The sequence below is a fragment of the Topomyia yanbarensis genome, chromosome 2 (assembly GCF_030247195.1).
Source record: "Topomyia yanbarensis strain Yona2022 chromosome 2, ASM3024719v1, whole genome shotgun sequence".
Lineage (NCBI taxonomy): Eukaryota > Metazoa > Arthropoda > Insecta > Diptera > Culicidae > Topomyia > Topomyia yanbarensis.
The window spans coordinates 39,325,078-39,341,110 of NC_080671.1; the positions used below are offsets into that span (position 1 = coordinate 39,325,078).

A 16,033-nucleotide genomic window follows, 5' to 3' on the forward strand; every position below is an offset into this window, starting at 1 on the left:
AACTCGTTATTCCACATAGGGAAGCTGAGAAAGTCATATACCATAGGTACATAGGTTCACTTTACTCACCCTTGAATTAACATAAACTAATACTATGTGCGAATCATTTGCGATTATATAAAAATCTTAAATTACATCGCTAAGCGAGTGATATTTTATGCTACTCCATAAATTGATATAGTATTTAAATAAATACTTTATTAAATCATAAAAAAATATTATTCAATAAATCAGCTTATAGCTCATTATATTACTTAAACTACCGATAACGAGCCTCCTTTCGTCCTACTCCTCCTTTTTCAGCCCCCGGCCGTAAGCCTTTCGGTAGAAATTCCAAAACAGAAACAGAAAAATGGTCACATTGATCACGAAGAAGAAACTGAGCGATCGCGGTACGCTGCATTGGAAGGTAATGATGAGAAACAGATACACCAGCATGATGCCGAACTGCGTCAGTTGCAGCGTCGTCATGTACTTTTTCCACCAGAGGTACTTATGGTAGCGAGGTCCAAGGGCAGCTATCAGGTAGTAGGTGTACATAACGATATGCACGAACGAGTTTACGAATCCGAGAAAGGCACCTTGGGTTCCTAAATTTGGGAAGAGAGTCAGTTGTTACTGAATTAATTAATTATTTTCAATCTTCGATCGCGCCCATACCTGGCAAATACTTCAGGTAGCCCCAGGTGAAGACCGCCATTATCGTGTGATGGTAGACGTGCAAAAATGATACTTGATTCTGTTTCTTGCGTAGCACAAAGAACACGGTGTCGAGTAGTTCAACCAGCTTCAGCACCAGGTACCACCAGGTGCACTTCCAAAGCTGTGAATGGCAAGGGCAAAAAAAAGAATCATCAAAACAAACAAATCAAGTAATGATAATGATTCCGAGAAAATAATTATTATTAACGGAGTGAGTAACTACCGGCAGGTGTTCTTTTGCAATGTCACTGAAAGTGATCTTCTTGATGGATATCGGATATGATGCCGCCAGCGAAAAGGTTTCTTCTAGCATCTAATGATCTTGGTCTTCAATTACTAGCAGTAACAATGGGAAGAGGGCGGGGGGAGGGTACTTAGTTTCAATTGATTTGTATAATTTGATTTAATCCGCGGAGTTAAGATATAATCCGCCGGCCGGCCGGCGCGACGCCCTACAATCAAGCTATTGCGCCTTACGTCAGCAAGATTCCGGCTGTAATCTAATTAAGCTGTTCACGCCATACACAATAATTATCCAATTTTGCTTACCGTCAGTCGAAGATCTTTGTTCAAAGCATCGCTGGCGTGGCAGGAAACGCTAAACATGTGGCTGACTCCACCGAAGAAGAACGGCTGCACGCAGAGTACCGTGGAGCACACGACCTGGGCGGCGTTGTAAAATATGAGGGCCGGCTTCAGTTCGATCGGTTTGCGATTCTGCATCCAGCGGGGCCCGAGGTGAAGCACGAACAGCAGATAGCAACCGGCGATGCTTAGAACTGGCGTTGGGGAGCCCATCAGAGACCAGCTGTCGATGATGGGGTCTGCGAAGAGATGGGATTATTAAAAGCAAATAGAGACAATAAAAATTCAAGCCATGAATGTACATTACTTGCACAAGTCACTTGAAAATATATCGATTTTGCGATAAAATATATGAAAAACCTGTTTTAATCCACCTAGCGGTGCAGTTGTGCTTTTCTCAATCATAAACACGAGAATTTTTAGTTACTTATATTTATTAAAAGCTTTCAAATGTATACATTACAATTTTATTATACATGACTTGAACATGAATTATTGCTTCTTAATCCGACAGTTTCGGTGATTATATTTAACCTTTATCAAGGAGTCTAGAAAATGATGTCGGATTAAGAAGCAATACTTCGTTTTTGCCATTTTATTTTGACTGATTCAGCCGATAACATCCTCAGAATGACTTGACAACTATATACAAGAAAAAAAAATCATTATTCGAGTTCTAAAATTTTGCAAAAGAAAAAATAGTCACGGTAATATTGAACTGAAAAATGGAGCGAAATCGGCTAAGTCCATAATGTCGATTTTTATAAAAAATTGTTTTTTGGATATAACATGAAATCTCGACGTTTCATGCATTTTAAAGATGTTTGGCATCAAAAATACGAATTCTTTTTCTGAAATTTTTTTTTTGAAAAAAAAAAATTGAGTTCCGGCTTAAGTGAGAATTTCATATGTGACCGGACGGTTTAGTCTTTATTTCCGGACCCATATAAGTGATCCGTACGAAATTTTATAGACATCTGTGGGATTATTATAGCTATCATTTGGGACTAAGTTTGTGAAAATCGGCTCAACCACTTCCGGGAAACTGATGTGAGTTCGTCAATTTTGAAAGATGGCCGCTTTTCCCGGGCGGCCATCTTTCAAAACCGTCTATGGTGGTCATTGTAGTCAACGAAAGTTTGGTTGGCCATCGGTGACTTAGAACAGCAAATTTAAGTTGTTTGAGAGAAAATTTAGCGAAATTTTTACCTTTTTTGCTTTCATCGGAGTATCGGTCTGAATCGCAATTTGCACGCCACAATCTGTAACTCCGGAACTGGAAGTCGGATCGGGATGAAATTAAATGGCCATTTACGGGGGTGCAACACCTTTCATTTGAGACTAAGTATGGTTGAATCGGTCTAGCCTTCTCCGAGAAACCGATGTGACTGTTATTCTGAATTTGGATACTTCCGCCGGGGCTTCCAGAACCGATGATGGTGGCCAATGTGGCCAAAGAGACTTTGAATGGATGTTAGTGACCTAATACTACAAATCGAAGCAGTTGTGGTCATATTTTGGAAAACAAATTTCACCTTTATACATTTATTACAGAATTTATTAAAATCGACATTTTCTGCGTGATCGTGCTCACCATCCTATAATTCCGGAACCGGAAGTAGGATCCATTAGAAATTCAATAGCAGCCTATGAGAACGTTGTATCTTTAATTTCAGACTGAGTTTGTCAAAATCTGTTCAGCCATCTCTGAGAAAAATGAGTGACATTTTTGGTCACATACACACACATACATACACACATACATACACACGCACAGACATTTGTCGAACTCGACGAACTGAATCGAATGGTATATGTCACTCGGTCCTCCGGGTCTCCGTTAAAAAGTCGGTTTTCAGAGCAATTGCAATACCTTTCTATTGAGAAAGGCAAAAACAATGTAATTCTTAATTTTGAGAATTTGATTTATTTCAACTTAACCCATTTCAGAATAATCATACAAACATACAAAAAAGGTCCAAAATGACCGCGTTTAGGCTACTTTATCAGTTTACTAAAAAAATTAGAATAAAATCACCGTAATCACGAGATCTCATGTGCTTCTTTGGTTTACTTTACTGCCGTTGATTGGAGAGTAGTGGAAGAGATATTTGTGCCTTCTAAAAGCAAGTCGCTGAGAATCGGACTGACTATAAATGCTAACAAGACGAAGTACACAATAGTTGGTAGAGGGCAACACAGACCGACCGGTGTTGGACATCGATGGACAGTCGTCTCAGAAATACTTGCTATTTATGTACATTTTTGTTTAATATATGTTTCTTTCATGAATGTATATTGTTAAGCACACTTTGCCAAAAATTCCAACGACGCATAGTAGTCGGGGAAAGAAAAGTCGAAGCATTAATTATTTTTCATTTTAGAGTTACGGTGTGTTCGGCAAAGTTACTATAAGGCACCTTGCACTTTATTTGATTGTACACCCAAAAGAAAAATCTCTTGCAATAATTGCAAGCGACAATCAGTTGCAAATAATGTTAGCATCTCTTGCAATTTAGCAGTTATATAAAATCACTTCATCTCTTGCTATACCAACATACTTTTTAACTCTATTTTTAGGGTGACTTATATGCCTATATAAGGTTCTTCAATAATAATATCAAAAGATTGCTCATACATCGCTAATACATAGGAAAAAATCGTTTTTTCCGCTTCTTATATTGCATGCAAGAAAGTTTCTTGCAATTTTAGCACATTACCAGAATACTTGCAATTTGAGCTTGCGATCCTTACATTATTGCAAGTGATTCTTAACGGGATCGTTTTAGGTGTATCAAATTAGTTTGACATCGAGTCTGTATGAGGGGACTGGTATCAATTTTTCGGTAAAGCTGAAAGTGCAAACTTTGAAAGTCCTTCATATTTTGAGGCATGGCATATTTTTGGAAAATATGGTATTTATAGTTCTTTTTACCCAAATTTTGCTTACTTATATCCATGAAGAACAAATTCAAGTGATACAAGAACCCATAAAATCATAAGAAGGTTAACAAATTCAAATATATTTTACGCAACCTTCTTCCAGGCCAGATTGCTTTTGGTTCAATATTTTTGGGTTTCTTAACAACTATTGAACCCATATTTGGTTGTAGCAACTTCCAGCAACTCTTTTACGCTACTCAAATGCGTAGAGTATTTTGATAGAGTTCAAACGACATTTATCTCAATGAAAGTGTGTTTTTGGAGTTATTTGTATTTTCAGAAAATATATTTATAATATGACCTACAACTTTATTGAAGAGACTGTTTCTCTATCTTAAGATTGGACAGAGAAAGGGTAAAATTCGCAAACGAAAAAAGCAATTTTTTTTCCACATCGTATGTCAGATCTTCATAAAAATCAATCAGCAGTACTGTAACAACATTCTACATACGCTGATTGATTTTTATGAAGATCTGACATACGATGTGGAAAAAAATTGCTTTTTTCGTTTGCGAATTTTGCGCATTCTCTGTCCAACCTTAAGTCATTAAAAATTTGAAAACGCGGCGCCTTAGCACACTTGGAACGATAGATACCCCTGAGGCTGTCCTACGATCGCTCATCAAATTAAAGTTGTACATGTAATGATTTTATTTTTTTCTGGAAAAAATGAATCAAAAAAATTAATTAGCAAGCTACTAAAAAAATTACGCCCTCTTTCCCCTCTTGGTTGCTGCTACTCCGAGGTTGGGATTCACCCTCCTTCTGATAGTCTTTCTTAAGCAGAATAGCCCTTACAAAAAGCAAATTCAAAAGTATTTTCTTATTACAATTGCTCAATTTCATAATTTTTCTAGTATAAAAGTATCAAATTTTGTTACTACGCATAAGAACCCTTCACTCCTAGTAAAATTTCCTCATTTGTAACGAACTGTAGGGGAGACCGAGGAGGGTTGAAACAATTTTTTATTCAGATTGCTTACTTTTAAATTTAAATTAGATGATTGCTTACTTTTAAATTACTTACTTCTGTTTATGCTTTATCAAATTACATCAGAATAATTAGTACAAATCAATAACAAAGCATCAATATATTGATTTTTGTAACAGTGTTCTCTTTGTTTCAACTCTCCTCATACCGAGGTTGAAGTTGAAACAGCAATGAATGTGAGTTGAAACAAGTAACCAATTTCTTTAAATATTATAAAAAACGTTTTCTAAAGCAGCAAATGTTACAATTGTGTCATTTTTATTCGTTCACACTAAGATAATTCCTTAAAATGACATGCATTCTTATCATTATTTTTCACAGTGTATATCTATGTAAAAACTGACACTTGTTTTCAAAAGTAATGTTTGATTTTGGTTACAAATGCAGGAATTACTGCATTTATCCCAACAGTAATAACAGTAAGATATTTTACCTTTTGATCCACAATTTACAATTTATACATCGCAAAGGTAAAAAGCAACGCATACAATTCATAAATTTTAACGCTTAGACTACATAATAGTGATATTTTCATGATCGAACATTTATACCAATTTGAAGAAAATAACGAAACACACTTTTGCTCATTTTTTAGCGTGCTTACCGTAAATACTCAACCACTTATATAACGTAGTAGTATTTTCAGCAATTAGTTGTAATATTGCTCCCTTTAGTTTAACAAAAAAAAAGTTATTCCATATTAGAAACCTCTAGTTTTATGAACTTTAAAAATGTGAAACAAAGAAATTGGCCCCGTCAAGCTATCGAAGGCGTGCTTATCAAATAAGCGAACTGAATAAAAAAAAGTGTAGTTTTACAAGAAAAAGTTTGTTAATCTGGAATATTTTCCTGCTTCTTGTAAAAACCGGAAAATTAGTTGGCCCCTTTTGGTCACCAGTCATCCGTGTGTCACAAGCTGCATCAAGTGCACAAACATGCTGATATTGCACTAAGGTACCAAAGCCGTATTTAGGAAGACGAAACTATGCTTTATTTTTCCTTAGTGAACGAAAATTTAGGTAAAAAGACGAATTTCGCGCTAAATCGTATTCAGAGTTGGCAGCATCCTCTCAGATTTTAATGAAACTTTCTGTACATGAAGACCTTGTCACAAAAAGCCATTTTGCATACTTTGTTTGTTCCAAAAATGATCTAGACCGTCTTTTGAAAAGGGTCAAACTTTTTTACCATTTTTTTTCAAAAGGCTATAGTCTAAAAATGACAAGTCCTACAAAAAAATGTAGGAGTGATTTTCACAAAGTTAGTCCAATTTTTGAATAAAAATATTGAAAAAAAGATGGGTGGGTAATGTCTAGGACATAACCGGAGTGTCGCGACTACTCGTTTGACTTGTAATTCAAATCGAATGATACTCAATAAAATATGTGGGAATGTTTCAAGTTATTCTTTATAATAATTATGGTGGTTCTGAAAAGAACCTTTGTTGTTGGCGTCTGCGTTGATAGGGGATGCGCTGGATTCTAAGCTCGTTGAGACATTCATTCATGAAATGAACAAATTTCATATTTTCTTGCCTTGAAATATCAATGTAAAAATCTCTTGAATCTTTTTCCTAGCGTACAGAAATGAACACGCTTAGCGAAAAACTAGGGGCGGGTAATGTCCGGGACATAGTCACGACAATCATATTCTTAAAATTCTGCTTGTATCTGCCATTTGAAGGCTAAATTTTACGCATAATTTTTTCGCATTCCATTGATTGTAGGCCGAAAAATTAATGAATTAGTGAGGCACCCTGCTTAGTATGGTGAAAATAGGCACTTTACCCTATATTCAGCAAAACAATTTTATTACCGAGCTCTCCGCATTGAATACAGGTCAATAATTTCATGCAGACAATGTACATGTATGACAGGTGGGAGTGTTCTGAAGTGTTTTAGTGGAGGTAACAACATAAAATCGTGTATTGGACATTTTACAGTGATTCTCCTTAACCCTGCAAAACGATGGGGTTAGCAGCAGAGGGTTAAGTTGTTTAGAAGAGATGACAGTTGATATATGATAACTAAAAATATAAAATTGTTCTATAAATTGCAAAGTTATTGCCGCGTTGAGCTGAAAATTTGTCATTTCATTCATATAGGAATAATCATTGAAATTATGTCAATTTATGCTTTGCAAGATTTGAAATAACTTCGAAGTGTGGTCACGACACCCCTGTTATGTCATATATATTACCAACCCATCTTTTTCCATTTTTCATTCGTCCTAATAAGGACGGTTTGTAGATAACTATGTTGCTACAAGACGAGAATCTTTTGAAACAATTCAAACCTTGCCGACGATTGTTTTTATTGCGTACACACATATGATCATTCCCCTTTTGCAGCTCACACCGAATGAACACGCTTTGCATCAAGGCGTTCCTATCTATAAACTTTTCGATGCAGATGAAAGGCCCTCCTTTGTGCGATAAATGAAAATATTTTTATCATTCGTTTTGGTGTAGCTTTCGCTTAGTGGTAGAGTAGCCACATTCACTGATTTTCTTGGAAGGATTTGCAAAAACCTGTTATTAAAGTTCAAAATGTACGTAACGCTTTCGCTAATATGCACTACTATCGCTTTCTCGCTCGTTCTCGTGCCGTACATGAGCCTTTCCTTTCCGTCCGGTTTCTAATGGCATAACCAAAACGAATATGCCGGCTTTCCCCCACAAACTACTCTCGCCAAGCAACCCAATACGAATAATCATAGGAACAAACATGTAGTGGACCTATATTTAAAACTTTTCATCATTTTATTGTTCGGTTGGTGCACCATATTGACGGCTCTGTGCGGAATGGGCTGAAAATTTTCACTTTTCCGAGTCGTTTTCGAAAGATTTTTCAAAACACTATTTTTCCGTTGATAATAAATGTCCTACATATTCCAAAATTTAATACAACATTGGTACAAATATTTTCGACAAAATGCTGAAGAAATTAATTAAATCCATTCAGTACAACAAAAGATATAAGCGTTCAAAATCTTACATCAATTTTCTTTCGAAATTTTGAAAAGTGGCCCCTATATTGAAAGGTAAGTCGTTAGTCACGACAAAAATTTCCTCGACTCCTACACTGGAAAAAAAAAATCCATCTTTGATTTGGATGTAATTTTGTTCTAGGATAGGTTATTATGTTCCCTACCTACCGTAAAAAATTCAAGATGAGGACTTCCAAGGAAAAAAAAACTTTTCCTTGCTCAAGCTGAATTTTTTAGTGTATTTTTATCAAAAACTAAACCAATGAAAGTCATAATCATCTCAGAATACAATAAAACTAAGTTTGTGAGAAGATTTTGTCTAATTTGGCAACTAAGTAGATTTTTTTAAATCAAGAATCCCACTGAAAAGAGTTTATGTCATTAAACATATATTCCATTATTACTTCTCTATTTTCTTGTTTAGGGAACTTCATTGATATGGTGTAACTCACTCCCTGTCAGAATGTGAATTGTACACCGAAAAACAAAATATCAGAACGACGCACGCGAATATGTGAATTGTCACACGGTTACAAAATCGAGGTTTGTACACGCGAAGTCACATGCACGCGACTAAGACGATAACATACAAACGCCCTTAGCGATCAACCACGCACAACTACACCCGCGATCGCGCAAACTTGATAACACCCCGTAATAAGATAAACGCAGTTACGGAGTTTCAAACGCGGTCTCAAACGCGAACCTACGAACGTCCGTGTTCTAGCGATCATGAATCGGTTACGTCCGGAAAGTATTTCCCTCCGTGCTAGCAACATAGGTTAATACATTCAGTTGGACCAATAAAAAAAATAAAGCTTATATCCACCAGACAACATGACACTATGACGACATGACCGGGAACCCTAGCGATATGGAAGATCTGACTTACTGCTAGCATCTAAACCGTACACCAAAAATTAAGTATCAGATTCGTGGTTCGCGTGCTATCATCCAAGAACACACGCGAATATGCGAAAGGCACACGGTTATAAAATAGAATTTACACACGCGATGATACATACACGTTAGCACAAGATACAAACGCAAACGCGATTAAACACGTTAACGTAGAAATGCTCGAGCTCTTCACGATGATACACGCACATTAGGGTGGGGCATTGTTATATGGAAAAACGTAATCATAACCACATCAACCGAGCACAGCACTGTTTTTGGCTCCTTTTGGGGTCCCAAATAACTGCAAAATTTGGGGTCGATTGGTTTTGACCCGGCGTAGCGCATTGCGTTTGAAATTTGCATGGAAATTAGTATGGGAAAACTTACTTTTTTGCATTTTTAATTCTACAGACTACAATTCTTCCTGCAGTATGCCAACAGATAGATAGATGTGTAGTCCAGGATATGCTGAACAACTTTGCCGAAGGGTGTACGGTGTTAGAATTTCTCTAAAACAAGTTATAGCTGTTCAAAGTTCGATACATCGAATTAAATGCCAAAAATCATTTTTGTTGCCAACACTGTACTGTACCAATGACATTTCATATAGCATTCCAAAATAACATCATATATTTTAGATTTACCACATTGGTATGTTTGGATGAATTATTCAAAATCCTTAGCTCAATTTCAATATGCAACATGTTGACGATGACGTCCTTGGAACAAAAAATATAATAGGAAAAGATTGAAGATTTGAAATAACACATTTGCTCCTTTTATAAACTGGCTGTCCAGAAAGGGACGAAAGCGAACAGAACAAATATGATTTTTAATTATTCGAGTTGTTTGAAACACCCAAAGAACATCAATTTGAAAGAACAATGTGAACAATGGACTAGTTCGCTATGGACGTGTGTGACAATGATCTATTTTTCGGAGTGTACAGTCGCAATGAGACGAGAAGGTATTTATGGACCGTCGTTGTCATGTTGTTGATTTTATCAGCCCACGATTTTGTCAGATTCATATGAAAATTGATAGTTGGTAGTTTGGTGGGCACTAGGAGACGAACCAAGTCGAATTCGAGTAAATTTTTTTTGGGCATATTTTTCTTATCTTAGAGATCCTTAATATGAATAAAATCAAAATTTTAATTTTATTTTAAATTTTGCGCTGTTTGCTCCTTTTAAGCAAAATTTAAACTAAATAATCGGAAAAGACTATGAAGCTATAATTAGGGACTAAAGAAGAATATATTAAGAACTTCGGTTGTTAAAAAGAAAGAAAAATATATGTCCCGATTTTGTCAATATCCACGCCTTAACAGCCTAAAACTCACCAAAGGACTGTTGATGCAAGTTATTATGAAAATTCTGCTAGTTAACTTGAGTGTTTATGCTACAGAATTTGCGAAGTTAAAGGCTGATGAAGTACTATCTCTGATAGTCGACACTAAGCTAACAAGGCCTCAATACTTATCAATTTGCGCATAAGTAGTAGAAAGGCGTTTTTTTAACCCTTTCATGCTCAACTTTTTTTGTAGTGCATGTAGGGTTTCAAAACTATTTTTCCTTGAAAAAGGTGGGGTCAAGATACACTAAAAGCCTATTTTCATAAAGATAGGTGCTTCCATGGCAGTGCTAGAAGCTGGTCAATTTTTACCTTCTAATGCTCAATACAATTCTCCTAGAATAATTACAATAGTCCAATTACGTGGAAAACGTAGCCAACGACAGTCTAAATTGATAAGTTTTATCAGTTTTCAATAATATTGCACCATAACGAAGATATATGAAAAATCATTTTCCGTTGTCAACGTAAACTGTCCCTGGCAGCACTGCTCCATCGGAATACAATGAGACTAATTGCAATAACTTCAGTTCTAGAGCTGATCCTTCTAACTGTTAATACTTAAATTAAAGAAAATAATCACATTAATGAGCCTTACTTGTTTTTGTGAGAAAATCTTGCCTCAATCAAAAGCTATAGCTGTTTAAAAACGTTGTTGTCCACAAACAACATGGGCATGAATGGGTTAATATTTGGCTAGATTATAACAGAAGCGCTTTTTCTAAAGATATTTCTAGTTTTCCGATCTGTATACTTTACATCCTTGCTCTCACTTGAGTACTATGGCTCTAAATTTTTATAACTTTCCCTACCCAGTAATCTCTAGCTAATTGAATGTCGTTAAAATGTAAAAAAGTGTTATAACTAAATCGAAAATACAGCTAAGAAATCAACCGAATTGAGGCTAGCCTAAACACACAATTAATAAAATCGTCGATTAAAACTAACAAACGACACCGAGTTGATAGCTGAAAGTCATAGTAAGAATGTCGGTAGATTCTATCATCTAATATAAAATTTGTGGTAAAAAAAGTTACAGTTCACTAAAGTACGGTGAAATCAAATCCGCAAGAACTGAAATGACGATAATGAAATCGGATAGTTTAATTATGTTCTCATTCGTATTCATTATCAACTATTGGCAAAACTTATATCATAAAATGTGTGAAAAAATCAATTTAGCACTATAAGATGAATTGATCTGATCTTTTCAATATCAAATTTGAGCTGAGCGACTCCAAATTCACTTATAATATATGGCTATGGGACGAAATTCTCTTAAAGTGTATATGGCGGATGAAGAGAATATAAGTCAAAGGGGAGGGAGGAGGGTTATTGTAGAAAAAGATGGTGTGAGGGGAAGTTGAGAGGGGGCTGATGGAGTATGCAACACCCAACCGCATATTATACCCTCCATTTGATATTTAGTTTATGAAATCGGTTCAGTCATCACCGAGGAATCGATGTGGCTGGTTCTGGAACACGCCCAGAAACCGAAAATTCCGGAACTGTCGATAGTGGACATTATATTCAAAGAATCTTTGATTGACCATCAGTAATCTAGACTTGCAAAGAGAAATGATGTGATCTAGACTTGCAAATAGAAATGGATTTTTAACCTTTGAAGTATTACGATTGTACCGGTTCATATGGGAAATTCCTATGTGGTCGCAATAAACAACATGTAACTCCGGAACCAAACGTCAGATACAAATGAAATTCAATAACAGTCCATGGGAGTATTATATCTTTCATTTTAAACCAAGTTTAAAAAGATCTGTCAAGAATTCCCTGAGAAAAAGGTGTGAGATTAACTTACCAATTTGAAAAGTGCCTGGGGGCATCAAGAACCGTCATAGGTGGCTAATGTGGTCAAAAGTGCTTAGAATGATCATTAGTGATCCAGATCCGAAAATTCGAGTTATGTTGCACCCTTTTTAATATTTATTACACCATTTGGGCATCATGGTGTTACCATTTTATATGGGAATTTGCTGGGTGACCGCACTCTTCAACTCGTAACTCCGGAACCGGATGTCCGATTGACAAAAAATACAATAACAGCTTACGGGGGCGTTATACCTTTCATTTGAAATCAAGTTTGAGCGATTCGGTTAAGCTATTTCTGAGAAAAGTGAGTGAGTTTTAAAAACACACACACATACACACATACAGACATTTGTCAATTTCGACGAACTGAGTCGTATGATATATGAGACTCGGCCTTCCGGGTCTCGGTTAAAAAGTCGGTTTTAAGAGTGATTGCATATCCTTTCTATATGAGAAAGGCAAAAATCGGTAGAGAATTCGCTGGGTAATAGGTGTGATAGTTGCTTAGGAACTTGGCGAGCTCCCCGGAGGAATCATGAACCGTTATAGGTGGCCAATGTGGTCAAAGCTGCTTTAATTTATCATTAGTGATCCAGACCCGCAAACTAGAGTAATGTTGAGCCCATTTTATTATGTTTTACGTCATTTGAACATCATGGTTGTACCCGTTTTTATGGGAATTTGCTGTATGACCACACTCTTCAGCCCGTCATTCCGGAACCGGAAGTCGGATCAACTAAAAATTCAATAGCAGCTTATGGGAGCGTTATACCTTTTAGATGAAACTAAGTTTGTGAAAATCGGTTCAGCCATCTGTGAGAAAATTGTGTGAGTTTGAATGACACACACACATACACACACAGCCATTTGCCGATCTCGACGAACTGAATCGAATGGTGTATGACACTCGGCCCTCCCGGCCTCGGTTAAAAAGTCGATTTTTCAGTAATTGCATAGCCTTTCTTTATATGAGAAAGGCAAAAATGGATATTCAAACAAGGACCCCCTCAAGTGACATTGAATGATTTCGAACAAGGGCAACCACACAATTTCTTGGGCAATTCTCGATAGAGGAATATTTATCTTGGTAGTAGCATTTTGATATGAAATTAAGGGAATAGAGAAAAACGTATCTCTCAACTAAATTAAGGCAATTTAGTGAATCGTCCAACTTGTTTTATGATGAACATTTCAATTTTAATATAGTTTTTATTACACGATAGATGGCTGTCCGACTAGTCCCTAAGCATTGAAACGTGTTTGGTTTTTGCGTTGTTGCCTATTAATTTAACGAATTGGGATCAGTATTCATCGTAGGAACTTGTTTCATTTGGCGATTTTTTTTCAACATACCGATCTCCACGTTTCTATTTGTCTTAATACTATGATCAACGAGACACGTGCAGACATTTCCACAGTTAAAAGAACTTTTTCGATTTATGCAAAGTGTACTGTCTTAGATAGGTTCCAATAAATCTGTTTTCACTAATTAACTGGATAACCCAAACCTGCGTTGCCACATCCGCATCGTAGGAACATACCTGCGCCCTCCGTCATATTTTTGTACTGCTTGGAAAACGTCACTACGAAACTAGTCATCCTAAGGATGCAGACAATTATTATCGTATCCTGGCAGTTCTACTATTTAACAGCCTGATCGCAGCTATCAGATCACCACGCAATCCTAATCAAACCACCAACCGCACGAACATCAATCACTTTTGCTTTCCGTACTTCCGATCGCGAGCAAGTTTAAGGTAAGACTGGTGGTTCGAACTCACGGCAAGGCTATCCACGTCGTCCTCGACCGGCCGAACAGGTTCAGCAGCGTTTGTCTCGATGCCATCCCTTTTAGTGCGAAATTCCACTAAGAAAGTGAAATTTCTCCCTTTTTCTTGCGCGCATACTGCGCCGTCCAGGTAGGCATTATTGCACTGCAATTCTGTAATGCCACGTGCATTAACACAGTGGACAACGGTCAGACAGATTCGTTAATGACTGCGGGCGGAAGTCTTTTTACAGTTCGCGGCTTGTTGAGTTGTGTAAGTGCTTGCTTTGGATTGACCCTTTCGAGATAGGGGTTTTCATTTATGTTAGAGTCGATGGAGTTATTTTTGCATAACTCTTTGCCCTATGCATAATCCGATAAAGCAATAAAAAACGTGTGTTGAATTTAGCTGAAATTTAATTCGATGTAAAATTTTAACAAAGGCCCATTAATATAATAATCTGCTAAGTTCCAAAAATACATGCCTAAAAGGGGTAGTCTGTTATCATTTACATTCGTCCTAACGACACACTCACATAAGCACCGAATTTCGAACCAGAAATTCAGCTTTGTAAATCTGTAGCACTACACCCGCCGAGCTACTATTTGATTTGACTGGAACGCACAGCCAAACGAGGACGTTGGTGCTGCATGTAATTATGATGGACGCACTTCAAACAAAGATTATGCACTCTCGCTGTCATTTCACTCGTCAGAGTTTTGCCTGGAACTACATAAATAGTCATTCTTCTGGGCAGCGAGTGTAGTGCAGCGAAGATCAATAACGAAGTGAGAAGTGATGAGGAAAGTTTTTCACTTTTATTACAACTCATTGCACGGTCGCACACCGGGATCGGAATTCCTGATTTGGTACAAGTCAAAGTTTATTGATATTTATCATTATACTTTGGGCTTTAGTGTGATGTGAGTAATACTGCTTTCGTTTTTAAGCTAGAGTCGCTCTAGGTTCGTTCGAAACTGTCATTTTTATGTAAACTTGTCTCAGCTTTAGATGCTCGAACTTTGAACTGTTTTTCTAAAACCTCCCAAAAATCAGTTTTTTAACTCAAAATAGTGCAGGTTGATGGAATCGAATTAATGAAGTGGGTGAACATTTAAACAATACTTCTCAAATGTGTTTTAAATATTGAAATTACAATAAAAATGTTGCACGATGTATTTATTATATTTGGATCATAAAAATTTGGATTATCATTTCTAATAGAGGCTACAGTTATACACCTAATTATAAAAAATATAAAGCGCATAGTACTAGAGAAAATTTTCAATAGGACCCAAGTAACATTAGGAGCATATTTTTTGATTATGGCGACGTCACTATAACGCTGCACTGATTTTCCAGTACATACATCGGTTTTAACTAGACTATTATGCAGAGTCGAGTAGTAAATGTTCAGTGGCGGCGCTAGGCATTTTGTCGCCCGGGGCAAAAGGTTAAATTTGCCGCTCTCTTATTTACATGACCAGACAATCTCTTCAATACAGTTTTGCGCGTTTGTTGATGAAAATTGTTACAAACTTGTTAATAACAAGGATTACAAGGAAATTTATCTAGTTATTTTCTACTGAATATATACTTTTTATGAAAACTTATTTAAAAAAACTAGATTTGCTCGAAACATTACTTGATATTAAGATTTTTTGAAACTTGATAGCGTCGCCACAAGTTTCATTGTTTTGCCAGATTTTTCATAAACAATCTGTGATTTTGCGGAATAATTAGCCATTTTCTCAATAAAAAATATATAACACCTAAAAATGATTTATTAAGTTTTTAATATTAAAATTTTTATAATGAAATTAATATATACGATAAAAGCACGGACCATATTACACGGACGAAATGTCTTTGCCTTTTTATCAATTTGAAATCAACATAATAAAACTCATTCAAACTTGACCAAGTAGTCTTACAACAGGTTACGTATTAATCATGGTGCGCAAAGTGAGG

The 16,033-nt window shown here is 36.3% G+C and overlaps 1 protein-coding gene across 1 annotated transcript; it reads right to left on the reverse strand.

The window, feature by feature from the left end:
* Positions 1-249: 249 nt before the first annotated feature.
* Positions 250-13,998, reverse strand: LOC131682381 (elongation of very long chain fatty acids protein AAEL008004-like). The gene is made up of 4 exons (XM_058963816.1): positions 13,835-13,998; positions 1,252-1,526; positions 661-823; positions 250-590 (listed from the first exon to the last, which is right to left on the reverse strand). The coding sequence occupies exons 1-4, from the start codon at positions 13,890-13,892 to the stop codon at positions 286-288; spliced, it is 801 nt and encodes a 266-aa protein (XP_058819799.1). The 5' UTR covers positions 13,893-13,998; the 3' UTR covers positions 250-285.
* Between the last annotated feature and the right edge of the window lie 2,035 nt (positions 13,999-16,033).